Consider the following 17,389-nt stretch of genomic DNA (forward strand, 5'->3'; position numbering starts at 1 on the left):
TCAAACACCTTCTCTGCATCCACAGATACAGTGACTTCCAGCGCTGGACCAGCCACACGAGTAAGCACTACATTAAGCACATTCTCTAACAATCTCTGCCGGTACCCAAACACCGTCTGATCTTCCCCTATCACCTCTGAGAGGCATGACTCTAGCCTTAAAGCCAACATCCTGGCCAGCAATTTGACATCTACATTCAACAGGGAAATCGGATGGTATGACCCACACTCCGTGGGGTCTTTATCCTTCTTCAAGGATAGCGAGATAGGCGCCTGCCCCAATGTCCCCGAGAGTGTGTCCCGCAAAAAGGAGTCTCTGAACATGCCCAACCACAGAGAATCCAACTTCTTTAAAACACCACCGGGAACCCACCCAGCCTTGGTACCTTCCCTGACTGCATCTGTTTCAACGCTCCCTGGATCTCCTCCAAACATAGCAGGGCCTCCAATTCTTCCCGCAGCTCACCCCACCTTGGGAAACTCCAGATCCCTCAAAACCTCCACCATCCCTCGTCCATCGCCTGGCGGCTCTGACCGATATAACCTCTCATAGAAGGCCTCGAACGCCCCATTCACCTCTGGGACGAACACCACCCTATCCTCCCAGTCCCTAACCTGGATAATCTCCCTGTCCGCCTCAATTGATGAGCCAAGAGCCTTCTCCCAATATTCATATGTACTGTCCCTTTGCATGCCTCAACTGCCACACCACCTTACCCAGGGACATCAAGTTGAACTGCATTTGCAGTTCTTTCCTGCACGCGAGTATTTCTGGGGTCGGATCACTCGTATACCTACGATTCACACTTAAAATCTCATTCACCAATTTCTGTATCTCCACGTCTGCCTGTGCTTTAACCCCTATGATCTTTCCCCTTCAATGCCTCCCACAGAATCGAGGGTGAAACCTCCCTGTTATCATTGTTTGCAATGTTAGACGGCACGGTGGCACAGTGGTCAGCACTGCTGCCTCACCACCGAGGGCCCAGGTTCAACCCTGGTCACGGGTCACTGTCCGTGTGGAATTTGCACATTCTCCCAGTGTCTGCGTGGGTCTCACCCCCTCAACCCAAAGACGTGCAGAGTAGGTAGATTGGCCATGCTAAATTTACCCTTAATTAGGAAAAAACAAAGGATTGGGTACTCAAAATTTATTTATTTTTTAAATCATTGTTTGCAGTGTACTCCTGTATGGCCCTCAAAATCCTCATACAGACCCCCACGTCCGAAACCAACCCTACATCCAAACGCCACCTCCTACGATTCTCCTGACCCACCTCCAGTGCCAAGTCCAGCCAATGCGGGGCATGATCAGAGATCATCACTGCTGAATATTCAGCCTCTCACCCCAGCCAATAGAGTCCGACTCATAATAAAGTAATCAATCCATGAGTCCACCTTGTGTACCGTGGAGAAAAACAAAAACTCCCTCCCGAGTGTGTGAACCTCCACTGGTCCCACCTCCTCCATCAATGCAGACAATACTCTCACCGTCCCAACCAGAGGCAGTGATCTCAGCCTAGATCGATCCGCCTTCAGGTCCAGCACACAGTTCATATCACCCCCATGGTAATTTGGTGAGTGTCCAGGTCCAGCACCGCTGCCACCAACCGTTTCATGGACGACACATCGTTCCAATTTGGGGCATACACCACTTGTTTCCCCTCTAACACCCCTACCACTATCACATATCACCTCCCCTGGATCTGCCGTCACCCCACGCAGTATGAAACCGAACCCTCTTATTAATGAGAATCGCTAGCGCCCAGATCCTACAGTCAAAGCCTGAGTGAAACACCTGGCTCACACACAGGCCTTCCGGAGCCTAACCTGGTTTTGTGCCCGCATATGCTTCTCTTGTAAAAACACCACCCAAAACTTTTTAGATGGGCAAAAATCCTCACTCTCTCAATGCCGCCCCCTCCTGCAGTTCCAGGTGACCTGGAACCTGCCCCACCCCAAGGGTGGAGACAAGCAAAACTTCTGATTACTGCTATGAATCGGTGAAATATATCTGAGTCAGGCTTCTGCCCAATTTTATACATGTGAAAAATAATATCTACTGGCTTTGGAACAAATAGTGAATGTTTAGCATTCTCCTTGCTTCCAGGTCGCTTCCAGTCCACTGGGGTAGGAATCCCTCCTCCTCCAAGTCTTTCCTTCCTCTCTGGGAGCTCCATGTCACATCTACGCTTGCAGCTGCTGACCTTGGGATTGACTGATGCTGGTACTGTGTGCTCACATCAAATAATTATCCCATTCACTGGCACTAGAGTCCACCACCAAGCTGAGTTTAGATGGTAGAACACATCAAGAATGTAGGCACCCAAGGCTTTACCAGTGAAGCACCACTCCGTGCAAATGATTTTCAGCAGGTGGGACCACTCTGGGTATGGCCCTGGGTTTATGTCTATGCGACATCGTAAATGACAGCTTTCCTCTGAACAGGGGTTATATGGAAATTGTAAATATTTGAGTAACAGTGTGACAGCAATGATGGTGATAAGCATTTCTTCCTGGCATAATGCTGTAACCCACAACACCCATGATTAAAGTGCCTGTGAATCCTACTTGTCCCAAGATCTCATCCAGCCTGCCCAACAGTCATAAAACCAATCATCACCTTCAACCCCTGCGCATCCAACTAGTGCTCGAAAAGTAGTAGAAGAAATGTTCACAAATTAACCAAGAGTGTCCCTACACACCGCAGCTAGAGAAATTGTTTCCTCTCTCCATCATGGAACATGGATGGATCTTCTCACTAATCGATCTCCACCTCTCACAACAAAGAAAAAAGGAAAATCTTACCGATTTCTGAAATCTGTGTTGTGCACCTGATGAGATCGCATCTTTGAGATAAGCAGAATCATTATTCGGATGAATATCGCAAAATTAATCTGAAACCAGTCAGATAAATTATTGTATTAGTGAGACCCTTTCATAGCTCCCTTTGGCTGAATAAGATGCTAATACAATGTCTTCGCAACAACATGTTCTTATCTAATTTCAGTACATAATCTACGGGTATGGGCAAGAACATGATCAGACTTAGAGGTGATATTTTCAATACCCTACTGACATTTATCGGGGAGTGTGGGGCAAGAATTCAGCTGGTGATGATCAGTAGTGGTATAAAAACCTGTTCTAAAAGAAATACACAGCATGTAGGCACTGAAATCTGTAAAGAGCCTGGCCTGTATTTAACCTGGACAGTGTGTAATCTGTGCATAAAATGGGAGTGTGTGTAACCTGTGTATAACATGGAGAGAGCACATGTAACCAATTCTGTGTACCTCCTGAATCTTCATTTGCATGAAAATACCTCCCTCTGCACCCTCCAAGACTAAACTGAAAGAGCTTCACCAGCCTAAGAACAGTTGGACAACAGTTCATCAATGCTCCATGCAAATTCCACCCTATCTGCATCAACTTTCATTCCAGCATGGATCTCTGACTTTAATTCTGGTCTCCCTCCAAATCCAGGATACATGCATCTTAATGATTGCTATGTAACTTGTATATCCCCTGTGTGCATTCATGTGCACTGTTTGGCTGCCTGGGCCCACCCGCGGCCATCACTTTTATTTGTACTTTTTCTGTCGTGCTTTTACTCCTTTTCTCTTTACCCCTCTGAAACCCCCTCCTGCAGTCTTGCCTTTTCATTTTTCCCCTTTCAGACACCCTGCCCTCCTAAATCTCTACCCTAACCTTCAGTTTTCCTCGACCGTCTTGCTCTCTTGCTGTCATACGGATGTGACTCCTTCGGAAATAAGTCTACACTTTCCTAAAAAGGTTAGATGGGGTTATTGGGTTACGGGGATAGGTTGGAAGTGCCTTCTGCACTGTATGTTTTATGTTCCTCTCTGCCTCATTTGGCACCCTTCGCTGGGCTCATCAAGATTCTTGGCACTGGGTCATTTTTAGCTTCGACCCCAGTGTAAATTCTCTTGTTTAGTTCCTTCTGATGGTATTCATGACAGTGTGTCTGCCATTGTTTGATATTTCCCTTTCATATAATCTGTGATGGAGACATATCTCAGTCTTAATCTGAAGCACTAGATTCTAGGTGACAGCTTTGCACTTTCATGTTCAGAAGGGCTTATGGTGGGTTTCAATTTTGACACACAATCCCACAACATAAATCTTACACATGCCCACATTGCTGTCAATGATTCTTTTTCAATTGTAGCATATCATTGTTCTGTTTCTGTTAGTGACTTACAAGCATAACAGACAGGTCTGCACTTGCTATCTCTATGCAATTGAAATAAAACTGCACCCAGGCATGTAGACGCTGCATCTGCTATTACTATGATCGGCAATTCTGGGTCATAATTTGCCAAGATTTCAGGAGGGATTTACTGATTCCCATTTCAGCATCACTGTTGACCCTGCTTCAACAGTTGTCGCAAGGTATCGTTGACATTTGCTAAATTTGGTAGCAATATGTTCACTTGGTCGATCAGTTATGTTCCTGGGTTGTGGAAATCCTTTGATTACTTTTGTTTTTTGTGAATCAACTGTGATCTTTCAATGGCTTGGACTATGTGACCTAGAAACTTGATCATAGGATTGGCTAACTCACGTTTTTCATTCAATGTTTGGCATGAATTCTGTAAGACCCTCAGGGCTGTTTTGATTGTGCGATCATACTCTTCTCTCATGGAGCCATGGATAAGTATGTCATGCATGTGGCTATTATTCCTGCCATGCATTCTAGAGTGAGAGACATTGGGCGGGATTCTCTGTTGGCTGTTGGGTGGAGAATCAGTTCCAATGCCAAAATTGCGGTGGGCGGTGATTTGACGCCAATACGCAATTCTCAATCACCTCGGCAGCGGTGTCAATATGGTACGGACACACGTACATAAACACCGTTTGCGTATCATTAGCAGGCCTGACCCGGTATTCTCCGGGGCCTCCACGATTCTCCACCTCCGATGGGCCAAGTTCCCGATGGCACGGTTCACTTGTGCTTTTAAAAATCGTGAAACCAGCGTCATGGCTGATAAGGGAGAGAGGGAAGGTAGGACACAGAGGCGCAACTGCGGGCTGCCAGCCGGACACTGGCCAGGGTAGGGGGTCTTTCAGGGCCGGGGGGGGGGTGGCTGACAGGAACGTGTGGCAGGGGTGACCCCCCCATGGGACTGGGGCGGTGTCCAGGCACGGAACGCTTTTGCTGCTACCTGCAAGGCAGCCACCTTGCTGCGCACCCCACTGACCACCCACCTTGGCCCCTGGTTCTGCAGAGTGACACTGGTTGTATGGGTGCCCCCACGCCCACATGTCACCCTCCGCCACCCGCCAACGGAGCATCAGCCAGCCCACTCAAGACTCTATAGGGGCACCAGGAGGGGGGTGCGGAGTGTACCTCTGGCAAGGGCAATGCTAGCCGATTGTACATCAGTGAATTGCGCCAGGGCCAGAAGTCTCCACCGTGCCAGGCAGGGGCGCGGAGATGAGGGCGCAGAGCCCGCAGTGCCAACCGGGGCCACCATGTAGCCTGGTGAACCTGGTTGAGCACAGCGGTACACACCATGCTAACATGTTAGCATTTCGCCCCCTACAGACCATGGATATTGAAATTCAACTCGCAATGAAGGCCTTCTTGCTAGTCGCCGCAGCCCTGGGGTTGCCCTGCGGCTGTACTAGCTGCCTCTGCTCAAGGAGAAGGAAGCTGCAGCAGTGGAGTGTGTCCCAGAGGAACGAGAGGCAGCCACCCAGGATGGAGAGCTGGCCGCCCAACAGACCGAGGAGATACAACGGAGGCGTTGCATGAGGCCTCGTGTGTACCTGCAGCGCTGATCATTCGAGGACCTCCCGCTGAAGATTCCGGCTGAGCAGAGAGACAATGTGATATCTCTGCCAGATCATGACATACCTGGCAGGATGGGGGAGGACACCCACTCCCGGTGGCCGTCAAGGTGACAGGTGCCCTGAACTTTTACGTGACGGGGTGCTTCCAGGCACCAAGTGGGGACCTGTCTGGGATCTTACAGACCAATGTGCACAGGTGCATCTGCGCTGTAATGGAGGCCCTGTATGCCCTGGCGGCTCAATACATCAATTTCAATGTAGACTGAGACCACCAGGATGCCTGGGCAGTGGGGTTCGCCGCCATGCCCTGGGTCCAGGGGGTATTCGATGGGATGCATGTCCCCTATGAGCACCTGCAGATGGCAGGCCGAAAGGGGTGCCAGTCAATGAACGCGCTGCTGATATGTGACCATCTGGCCAGGGGCACGGACACTGCATCTGACCGCCCCCGGCCACCCTCTTGCCGTCTGAGACTGCGCCACATCATCCATTGACTGTGCCATCACCTTCTGTGTCTATCACATCAGCCAGTGATTGCACCATCTCCCTCTGGGACTGGGCTGCCCACTGTCTCTGCACCACGTCGGCCAGCACCTGGGCAATGCCGCCGCCTTCTCAACCATGTGATTGGACCACGCTCAGAGGCGCCGCTGCAATTTCCAGTGGCTCTCACACATACTTCTGAAGCTTTATAAAGCATTAGTTAGGCCCCATTTAGAATACTGTGAGCAATTTTGGGCCCCACACCTCAGGAAGGACATACTGGCACTGGAGCGGGTCCAGTGGAGATTCACACGGATGATCCCAGGAATGGTAGGCCTAACATACGATGAACATCTGAGGATCCTGGGATTATATTCATTGGAGTTTAGGAGGTTGAGGGGAGATCTAATAGAAACTTACAAGATAATGAATGGCTTAGATAGGGTGGACGTAGGGAAGTTGTTTCCTTTAGCAGGGGAGACTAGGACCCGGGGGCATAGCCTTAGAATAAAAGGGAGTCACTTTAGAACAGAGATGAGGAGAAATTTCTTCAGCCAGAGAGTGGTGGGTCTGTGGAATTAATTGCCACAGAGGGCGGTGGAGGCCGGGACGTTGAGTGTCTTTAAGACAGAAGTTGATAAATTATTGATTTCTCGAGGAATTAAGGGCTATGGAGAAATAGCGGGTAAATGGAGTTGAAATCAACCATGATTGAATGGTGGAGTAGACACGATGGGCCGAATGGCCTTACTTCCGCTCCTATGTCTTATGGCTTATCCTGGGCCTCGGCCAGTGCTTGCATAGTGTGTCCCAGGCCTTGGACATGGTGTTCCACAGCCGCAACCCTCGCTCCCAATGCCTCCAACATGGATCCATCCATGCAATGTTGGCCTGGGTGGCACACAGCCAGCACCACCTCCTGCTCCTACATGTGGTTGGAATCCTCCACCTGCGCCTACAGTTGCTGGATGCTCGCCAACAGCCACTCATGTAGTCCCTGGCTCTGCGACTGCATCTCCACAATCGAGGAGACTGTCTGTTCCAGAAACCTGAAGCCCATCTGGACGGCAGCTAATTCCTGGGGTCGGCCTGCCCTCCAATTGTCTGTCCCCTCGGGAGTTCCTACCTCCATCAGATGTACTTCATCAGCTGTGTGATGTACACCAGATCAGTGTCCCAGGAGCCTCTTCACTAAAGGGCCCAACCGAGGGGAGTGTCTCTGGGATGGTGGAGGGTGTTGAGACAGCTGTGGCAGGAAATCTGCGTCAGCCTCAGACTCAAGCTCCGGGGTGTCCTGAGTCTCGGCTCGAGGGCTGCCGTCCAGGCTGTTCTCCTTGTCATTGCTCAACTCAGGGTGGGGGGGGGGGGGGGCTCCGGCCTGTGGCACTGGCTGGGGGTGGGGGACATCGCATGGACCCCCACCATCACCAGCAGGTCCTGCAAGACACGACGCATGATTAGACCGTGGGGTGGCGAGTGTGGTGTGGGTGATAATAATAATCTTTATTAGTGTCACATGTCGGCTTATATTAACACTGCAGTGAAGTTACTGTGAAAATCCCCAAGTTGCCACACTACGGCACCTGTTCGGATACACTGAGGGAGAATTCAGAATGTCCAATTCACCTAACAGCACGTCTTTGGACTGTGGGAGGAAACCGGAGCACCCGGAGGAAACCCACGCACACACAGGGAGAACATACAGACTCCGCACAGACAGTAACCCAAGCAGCTGTGAAACAACAGCAGTAACCACTGTGCGACCGTGCCGCAGTCTGAGACTGCGCCACATCACCCATTGACCCAGATGCTGAGGATGGGGGTGAGGGTGGTTTGGGGGCAGTTGACGCACGTGTCACAGGGAACTGCAACTCAGCAGGGTCTCACTTCCTCGCCCGCAGCTGACCACTCCAGCGACCTCCCATCCCTCCGGGCCACCTGTCTAGGGCTTTCTGCTCTGCCACAGTGAGGGGCCGCAGGTCCAGCGGTCCCCCTTCAGTTTTCTCCCACTACCGGTGGTTATGGGCAGCCTTCTCCTGGGGGGGAAAAAGAAAACAACAGTGTTAGACAGTCCAATGCACGCCGCCCAGGGATTTGATAGCTGGTGGCCTCAGTGGCCAGGACACCTGGCCATGGTGGCTGGTATGTGCCAGCATGTGGAGCAGCATGGGGGTTCAGCCACCCTCTGGATTTTTTTTTTGGGGGGGGGAGGGGGGAGATCAGGTTACGGGTGTGCAGGACGCAGGTTAGTACCAGGGGCACAGTGTTGCCTACTGACCCTGGCCACCCTGAGGAGATCGTGCAGTTTTTTCCAGGACTGCTGGCTGGTCCGGACGGTGTTGCCCACGGTGCTGATGGCGGCAGCTGACAGCCTCTTTCCCGGCTGAGGTACAGGGTCAACCACCTCTACTCCAACGCATCCAGAAGGGTCTCCAGCTTGGCGATGGTGAATCTTGGGGCTGCTCTCCTTGCTGCCATTTTGTTGACTGGGATGGTGTGTGTGGGGAGTGAAGTGTGTTAACGAGGCTGGAGCTTGTCAACCTCCTGAGTGTCAAACTCAGACCCGTGAATCTGGCATTGGAATCGATTGTGTTACACATAGCTCTGGTGCCAGCCCCTTAACACTAGCTGAATCAATCCAGGTGCGACGCCAGCTTTGCTGTCGTGGAACTCCACGAATCCTGCACTGGCATCAACACTTAGTCTCAGGAACCGTGATTTCCTGGGGCAGCACGGTGGCTCAGTGGTTAGTCTCAGGAACCGTGATTTCCTGGGGCAGCACGGTGGCTCAGTGGTTAGGACTGCTACCTCACGGCGCCGAGGTCTCAGGTTCGATCCCAGCACTGGGTCACTGTCTGTGTGGAGTTTGCACGTTCTCCCGTGTCTGCGAGGGTCTCATCCCTGTCATGATATTCAAGTGAACATCACAGCACATACATACATACATAATGATGGACAGATCAACAGACCAATTATAACACACAACACGACAGCCAATCACAGACAAGAGCATACACAGTACAAAACAAGGAACACAACACTTCCTGGGCAGTCCAGCAGGAGACGGCTCAGGGCACAGACCTCATTGCCAGCCACTCAGACATTCACCATGTGCTGAGTACCAGAGTTTACTATGTCAATAGTTAAATGAAATAAAACTGCGTTGTACCATTCGCAACCGTGTTGGTTCGTCTGTGTATCAGAGTACCCAACACTTCATGGTACCAGAAGTGAATTAATACCTACCCACAAATCTGCCATCCTGCGCCATGGACACCGTCAACACACCGCAGCCGTTGCAAGTTGTTGGGAACCTTGGCGTAAATTGGACGTTGTTCAAACAGCGTTTCGAACTCTTTCTGGAAGCCAAAAAAAAAGAGCGCGCCTCGGACAAAAGAAAGATCGCCATCCTCCTCACCACCACCGGTCAGCGCGCCATCCATGTCTACAACTCCCTGGTGTTCGCGGAAGGCGAGGACAAATCTAAATACAAGACGGTCCTCCTCAAGCTCGACCAACACTTCAACGCCGAGGTCAATGAGAGCTTTGAGAGGTATATCTTCCAGCAGCGCCTGCAAGGTAAGGATGAGCTCTTTCAGTCATTCTTGACGCATCTCTGCATACTCACGCAGTCCTGCGGTTACGACACCACCTCAGAGTCCATGATCCGGGACCAGATCGTTTTTGGGGTCACCTCGGGCACCCTACGCCAGCAGCTTTTAAAAATAAAAGGCCTAACCTTAGCCTCTGCAATTGAAGCCTGTGTCCTGCACGAGAATGCGACTAGCCGCTATGCCCAATTTCAGGTGACTGAATCGACGCGGAGGGGGGTCCTACGCGACCGGATCGGCGAGCCAGGTGCCCCACGAGGCCAAACGGGTCCAGGCGATCAAGTTCCTCCCGGCCCGCGGCCCGGACAAGGGCGGCCGTTTCACTCGCTTTTTGAGGCATCCCGCGCTTGTGCGCGCCAAAACCTACGGCAACACTGAGGGACGTGATGTGCAGGCGCGCTCGACTCCAGACCGAACTGCGCATGCGCAGTGGCGCAACGAACGCCATGACGTCACGACGTGCGGCAACTGTGGAGCTGCACATTTAAAAGGGCAATGTCCCGCAAGAACCCGACAATGCCTACGCTGTGGCAAGGTGGGCCACTACGCTGCTTACTGTCGAGCAGCTCAACCTGTCGATCTTCCACATCTCCGACAACCTCTCAGGGACGTGCGGACCATTCAACCCCCCAATTACGAATCGGGCCCAGACGACATCCAGACCGGTGACACAGATGACCGCGATGCCTTCCGGGTTGCGGTCATTGATGGGAACCGAGTCAACATGATCAATCCGGGTGATGAATGGTGTGCCACCCTGATGGTCAACCGATCGCCGATCACTTTCCGCCTGGACACTGACGCCTCCGCCAACCTCATAGCATGGTCAGCCTTCTACGCCATGAAGGTCAGACCACCAATCCGGCCGTCCCGGTGCAGGATGGTCGACTACAACGGGAACGTTATCCCGGCTATGGGATCCTGCCAGCTCCAGGTGACACACAACACACACACGGCCACACTCTCATTCGAGATAGTCGGCTCATCGAAGGACTCCCTGCTAGGCGCACAGGCATGCAAGGCTCTCCACCTCGTGCAACGAGTCCACTCTCTCTCCAGACGGCAAGTCTGACTTCCCGGATGCAGAGTTCAACGCACAGCTCCAATCGCTCCTCGCCCACAACCAGGAGGCATTGGAGGGCATGGGAACACTGCCATACACCTACTGAATTTGCCTCAAACCAGACGGCATCCCGGTCATTCACACACCTCGCAGTGTCCCTGCGCCACTCAAAGACCGCCTCAAGCAGCAGCTGCAGGATCTCCAGGACCAAGGGGTCCTATCCAGGGTCACGGAGCCTACACAGTGGGTCAGCCCCATGGTGTGTGTCAAGAAGCCCTCCGGCGAGCTCCAGATATGTATTGACCCAAAATACCTCAATAACAATATCATGAGGGAACATTATCCCATACCCAAACGGGAGGAGATCGCGAGCGAAATGGCCCAGGCGAAAATATTTACGAAACTGGATGCCTCTAAGGGGTTTTGGCAGATCCAACTCGATCTGTCCAGCCGAAAGTTGTGCACCTTCAATACCCCTTTCGGCAGGTTCTACTACAACCGAATGCCATTTGGCATCATCTCGGCATCAGAGGTCTTTCATAGGATCATGGAGCAGATGATGGAAGGCATCGAAGGGGTGCGCGTATACGTGGACGACGGCATCATCTGGTCCACCACACCACAGGAGCACATATATCGTCTCCAACGCGTTTTTGCCCGCATATGGGAAAACGGCCTGCGCCTCAACCGAGCCAAGTGTTCCTTTGGCCAAACCGAGCTGAAGTTCCTGGGGGACCATATTTCCCGGTCAGGGGTCCGTCCGGATGCAGACAAGGCGAGCGCCATCACAGCCATGCCGCAGCCGGCAGACAAGAAAGCAGTGCTACGCTTCCTTGGCATGGTCAACTTCCTGGGGAAGTTCATTCCCAACCTTGCCTCCCACACGACAGCTCTGCGCCGCCTCGTCAAAAGGTCGACAGAGTTCCAGTGGCAACACACACACCAGCTGGAATGGGAGGAGCTCAAACTTAAACTCACCACTGCACCGGTATTGCCCTTTTTTGACATGTCTCGTGCCACCAAAATCTCGACTGATGCCAGCCAATCCGGCACTGGGGCAGTGCTCCAGCAGCGGGATGACACGGCGTCATGGGCCCCAGTTGCCTATGCCTCGCGGGCCGTGACCCCCACAGAACAGCGCTACGCGCAGATTGAAAAGGAGTGCCTGGGCTTGCTAATCGGTTTAGTCAAGTTCCATGATTATGTGTATGGTTTACCGTTGAAACTGACCACCGCCCCCTGGTCAGCATCATAAACAAGGACCTGAACGAGATGACCCCTTGCCTCCAGCGCATCCTACTTAAACTCAGGAGGTACAACTTCCAACTGGTCTACACCCCAGGGAAGGAACTCATCGTTGCGGATGCCCTATCCAGAGCAGTGAGCACGCCACCAGATTCGGAGGGGTTCATATGTCAGGTCGAGGCGCAGGTGGCCTTCACATCGGCAAATCTGCCAGCTGACGACTCCAGTCTGGCCCGTATTCGCCGAGAGACTGCGGCCGACCCCCTTCTACAACGTGTGATGTGCCACATGATGGAAGGGTGACTCAAAGGGCAGTGCCCGCAGTTCTACAATGTCCGAGACGACCTGGCCATCATTGGTGGTGTCCTTCTGAAGCTGGACCGGATTGTGATTCCGCACAGCATGCACAAGCTGGTTCTCGACCAACTACACGAAGGCCACCTGGAGGTCGAGAAGTGCAGACGGAGGGCCCGAGGGGCGGTATACTGGCCGGGCATCAGTGACGATATTGCCAACATGGTGCTCAACTGTCCCACCTGCCAAAGGTTTCAGCCGGCGCAACCTCCTGAAACGCTTCTGCCCCATGAACTGGTGACGTCTCCCTGGGCGAAGGTGGGTGTGGACCTATTTCACGTGCTCGGCAGGGACTATGTCATCATCGTTGACTACTTCTCCAACTACCCAGAAGTCATACGCCTGCACGATTTGACGTCGTCTGCTGTCATAAGGGCTTGCAAAGACACCTTCATTCGCCACGGCATTCCGATGACTGTCTTGTCCGACAATGGGCCCTGTTTCGCCAGCCAGGAATGGTCATCGTTTGCTGCCTCGTATGGCTTTACACACGTTACGTCTAGCCCTCTGCACCCCCAGTCCAATGGAAAGGCGGAGAAGGGCGTTCACATTGTCAAGCGGCTCCTCTGCAGGGCTGCTGCTGCTGGATCGGATTTCTGCCTCGCCCTTCTGGCCTATCGCTCGGCCCCACTAGCCACTGATCTCTCACCAGCCCAACTGCTGATGGATCGTGCCCTCAGGACCACTGTGCCTTCCATCCTGGCACCCACAATAGACCATGCTCTGGTATTGCACAGGATACAACTGCAGCGCGGTCGCCAGAAGAGGTCATATGACACACTGGCAACTGATCTTCCCGCCCTGGCCCCTAGAGACGAAGTCCGCATCCACCTACCAGAAGGTGGCTGGTCAGCACCTGCCGAAGTTCTCCGATGCGTGGCTCCCTGCTCGTTCCTGGTTCGCATGCCTGATGGATCCGTTCGTAGGCGCAATCGCCCGGCTCTTCGCCTACTTCCACGCTCGCTACGAGTCCTTACACTGACACCGTGTCCTCCTGTTGTTCCTGATAGCGACTCTGTGGAGCTGCCTGCTACCATGCCCCTTCCGTCGTCGCCCGTGGCCAGGCCCGCACCTCAGCCGGTGGTTCCAGACCTACCCTTGAGGCGGTCAACCCGAATTTGTCGCCCACCTACTAGACTGGACTTATGAGACTGTTTACACGTTGAACTCATGCAACCACTGTGTTAACATGTTGATAAGACCATAAGACATAGGAGTGGAAGTAAGGCCATTCGACCCATTGAGTCCACTCCACCATTCAATCATGGCTGATTTCAACTCCATTTACCCGCTCTCCATAGCCCTTAATTCCTCGAGAAATCAAGAATTTATCAACTTCTGTCTTAAAGACACTCAACGTCCCGGCCTCCACCGCCCTCTGTGGCAATGAATTCCACAGACCCACCACTCTCTGGCTGAAGACATTTCTCCTCATCTCTGTTCTAAAGTGACTCCCTTTTATTCTAAGGCTGTGCTCCCGGGTCCTAGTCTCCCCTGTTAATGGAAACAACTTCCCTACATCCACCCTATCTAAGCCATTCATTATCTTGTAAGTTTCTATTAGATCTCCCCTCAACCTCCTAAACTCCAATGAATATAATCCCAGGATCCCAGGTTTATGTTCTTATCGTTACAGGAATTTGTTTTATCGTTCCACATTTCCCCGTTCTTTGTTATGGTACAACCTCGTTATTATGTGACACCCGACATTGCCCCTTGTATATAGTTAAGCCCCATGTACATGCTGTAAATATTACACACACACACATTTAGCTGCACTCAGTACACATCTCTATTTATAACCACGTAGGCACATAATCTTGTAAAAAAGGGAGGATGTCATGATATTCAAGTGAACATCACAGCACATACATACATACATAATGATGGACAGATCAACGGGCCAATTATAACACACAACACAACAGCCAATCACAGACAAGAGCATACACAGTACAAAACAAGGAACACGACACTTCCTGGGCAGTCCAGCAGGAGACGGCTCAGGGCACAGACCTCATTGCCAGCCACTCAGACAGTCACCATGTGCTGAGTACCAGAGTTTACTATGTCAATAGTTAAATGAAATAAAACTGCGTTGTACCATTCGCAACCGTGTTGGTTCGTCTGTGTCTCAGAGTACCCAACACTTCAATCCCCACAACCCAAAGATGTGCAGGGTAGGTGGATTGGCCACACTAGATTGCGCCTTAATTGAAAAAAAAAGAATTGGGTACTCTAAATTTATTTTTAAAAAAGGAGCGTAGAATTCTGCCGATCGTCTCTTTAGAACATTTCTGGACTGGATACAATGCCAAAGGACACTATTGAAACATTAACGGCCGAATGGCATTATAAATGTAGTTAGTCAGCATCTTCATCCATTTAATACATTAATTCAGTTTAAGGCAAGCCTTTCTGCGATGCAGAAAGCACTCTTGATTTTGAATGACAAAGAGGTTCAAGGATTTCTTGGTCTTTAGATTTCAGCTTTGCCATGAGTTTGCCTTTGACATTTAAAGTTGCCCCACCAGAACCGTTATAATTTGACCGACGAGGGTTGCAATGTTTGAACTATTTGACTTCATCTGATGAAACAGAAACCCTTGCTCCTGTTTCTCGTTTATCCACTTCGTGTTTAACACTCCAATACTTGTTTTCAGTATCATTTACCTACCCCACAAAGGTTATTTTTTTAATAGTTTATGGTTCTTCCACTTATACGAGGCTCTGTTTTAAAATGTTCTCCCTCTTTTTACAGGCTGTCAGTGTTTTTGTACGATAATCAGTTTTGAAATGTAGGGAGGCAGGGTGGCGCAGTGGTGAGCACTACTGCCTCATGGTGCTGAGGACCCGTGTTCGACCCCAGCCCCCGGGTCACTGTCTGTGTGGTGTTTGCACATTCTCCTCTCGTTGCATGGGTCTCACCCCCACAACACAAAGATGTGCTGTGTAGGTGGTTTGGCCACACTAAATTGCCCCTTAATTGGAATAAAAAGTATTGGGCACTTTAAATTTATATTTTTTAAAAAACAGTTCTGAAGTGGCCTTTTGTTTACCGTTTGGGTACCTTGCCCCCTCTGCTGGACATTCTTCACACTTGTGTGGTTCGTTCCTGCCACACCAGAGACATTTCAAAATGGCAGGCAGCATGCTTTTCCCCATTTTAGCAGTCTTAAGCTTTGGCTCACACTCTTTTCTGGCCTGAATGGTACCCCCTGGTGCCCTCAGTGATCCTCGATGTGCTTTGCCCTCCTAGCTCTATGTCTAGGTGTCTCTCCAGGATGCACATTTGAGGTGGAGGCAACCAGCTGCTTACCTCATCCCATGGCCTTCGATGCTCCTGGTGGCCGTCCTCTGTGGGCTCAAGGGCCGGAGGGCCCCAACTCACCAGCCGACGGCACATGCACAGCTGTTTCGCCCTGTCCCCAATGCTGACCCCGAGACGCAGCCTCATCAAGAGGTGGAACTCAGGAGAGCTGGTGGCCACCGTCCCAACTCCATGGGATGGGTCCGGGTTGGCATCAGCGCCCTCTTCTTCCATAGAACATAACAGCGCAGTACAGACCGCTCGGCCCTCGATGTTGCGCCGACCTGTGAAACCACTAAAGCCCATCTACACTATTCCCTTATCGTCCATATGTCTATCCAATGACCATTTGAATGCCCTTAGTGTTGGCGACTCCACTACTGTTGCAGGCAGGGCATTCCACGCCCTTACTACTCTCTGAGTAAAGAACCTACCTCTGACATCTGTCCTATATCTATCTCCCCTCAATTTAAAGCTATGTCCCCTCGTGCTAGCCATCACCGTCCGAGGAAAAAGGCTCTCTTTGTCCACCCTATCCAATCCTCTGATCATCTTGTATGCCTCAATTAAGTCACCTCTTAACCTTCTTCTCTCTAACGAAAACAGCCTCAAGGCCTCAGCCTTTCCTCATAAGATCTTCCCTCCATACCAGGCAACATTCTGGTAAATCTCCTCTGCACCCTTTCCAATGCTTCCACATCCTTCCTATAATGCGGCGACCAGAATTGCACGCAATACTCCAAATGCGGCCGCACCAGAGTTTTGTACAACTGCAACATGACCGCATGGCTCCGAAACTCAATCCCTCTACCAATAAAAGCTAACACACCGTATGCCTTCTTAACAACCCTCTGAACCTGGGTGGCAACTTTCAGGGATCGATGTACATGGACACAGAGATCTCTCTGCTCATCCACACTGCCAAGAATCTTACCATTAGCCCAGTACTCTGTCTTCCTGTTATTCCTTCCAAAATGAATCACCTCACACTTTTCTGCATTAAACTCCATTTGCCACCTCTCAGCCCAGCGCTGCAGCTTATCTATGTCCCTCTGTAACTTGTAACATCCTTCCGCACTGTCCACAACTCCACCGACTTTGGTGTCATCTGCAAATTTACTCACCCATCCTTCTACGCCCTCCTCCAGGTCATTTATAAAAATGACAAACAGCAGTGGCCCCAAAACAGATCCTTGTGGTACACCACTAGTAACTGGACTCCAGTCTGAACATTTCCCATCAACCACCACCCTTTGTCTTCTTCCAGCTAGCCAATTTCTGATCCAAATTGCTAAATCACCCTGAATCCCATGCCTCTGTATTTTCTGCAGTAGCCTACCGTGGGGAACCTTATCAAACATTTACTGAAATCCATATGCATCACATCAACTACCTTACCCTCATCCACCTGTTTGGTCACCTTCTCAAAGAACTCAATAAGGTTTGTGAGGCACGACCTACCCTTCACAAAACCGTGTTGACTATCTATAATCAAATTATTCCTTTC

The 17,389-nt window shown here is 51.2% G+C and overlaps 1 protein-coding gene across 6 annotated transcripts in view; it reads right to left on the bottom strand.

Annotated features, from left to right (window-relative positions):
* The window catches only part of LOC140394280 (glucagon-like peptide 1 receptor), a 62,155-nt gene that overhangs the window by 8,574 nt on the left and 36,192 nt on the right, over positions 1 to 17,389 (bottom strand). For all 6 annotated transcript variants that reach the window (XM_072481360.1, XM_072481361.1, XM_072481362.1 and 3 more), the window contains one exon: positions 2,808 to 2,896. In XM_072481360.1, the coding sequence (XP_072337461.1) occupies positions 2,808 to 2,896 (89 nt within the window). The remainder of the gene's footprint in view (positions 1 to 2,807; positions 2,897 to 17,389) is intronic.

Source organism: Scyliorhinus torazame, chromosome 17 (assembly GCF_047496885.1).
Source record: "Scyliorhinus torazame isolate Kashiwa2021f chromosome 17, sScyTor2.1, whole genome shotgun sequence".
Classification (NCBI taxonomy): Eukaryota; Metazoa; Chordata; class Chondrichthyes; order Carcharhiniformes; family Scyliorhinidae; genus Scyliorhinus; species Scyliorhinus torazame.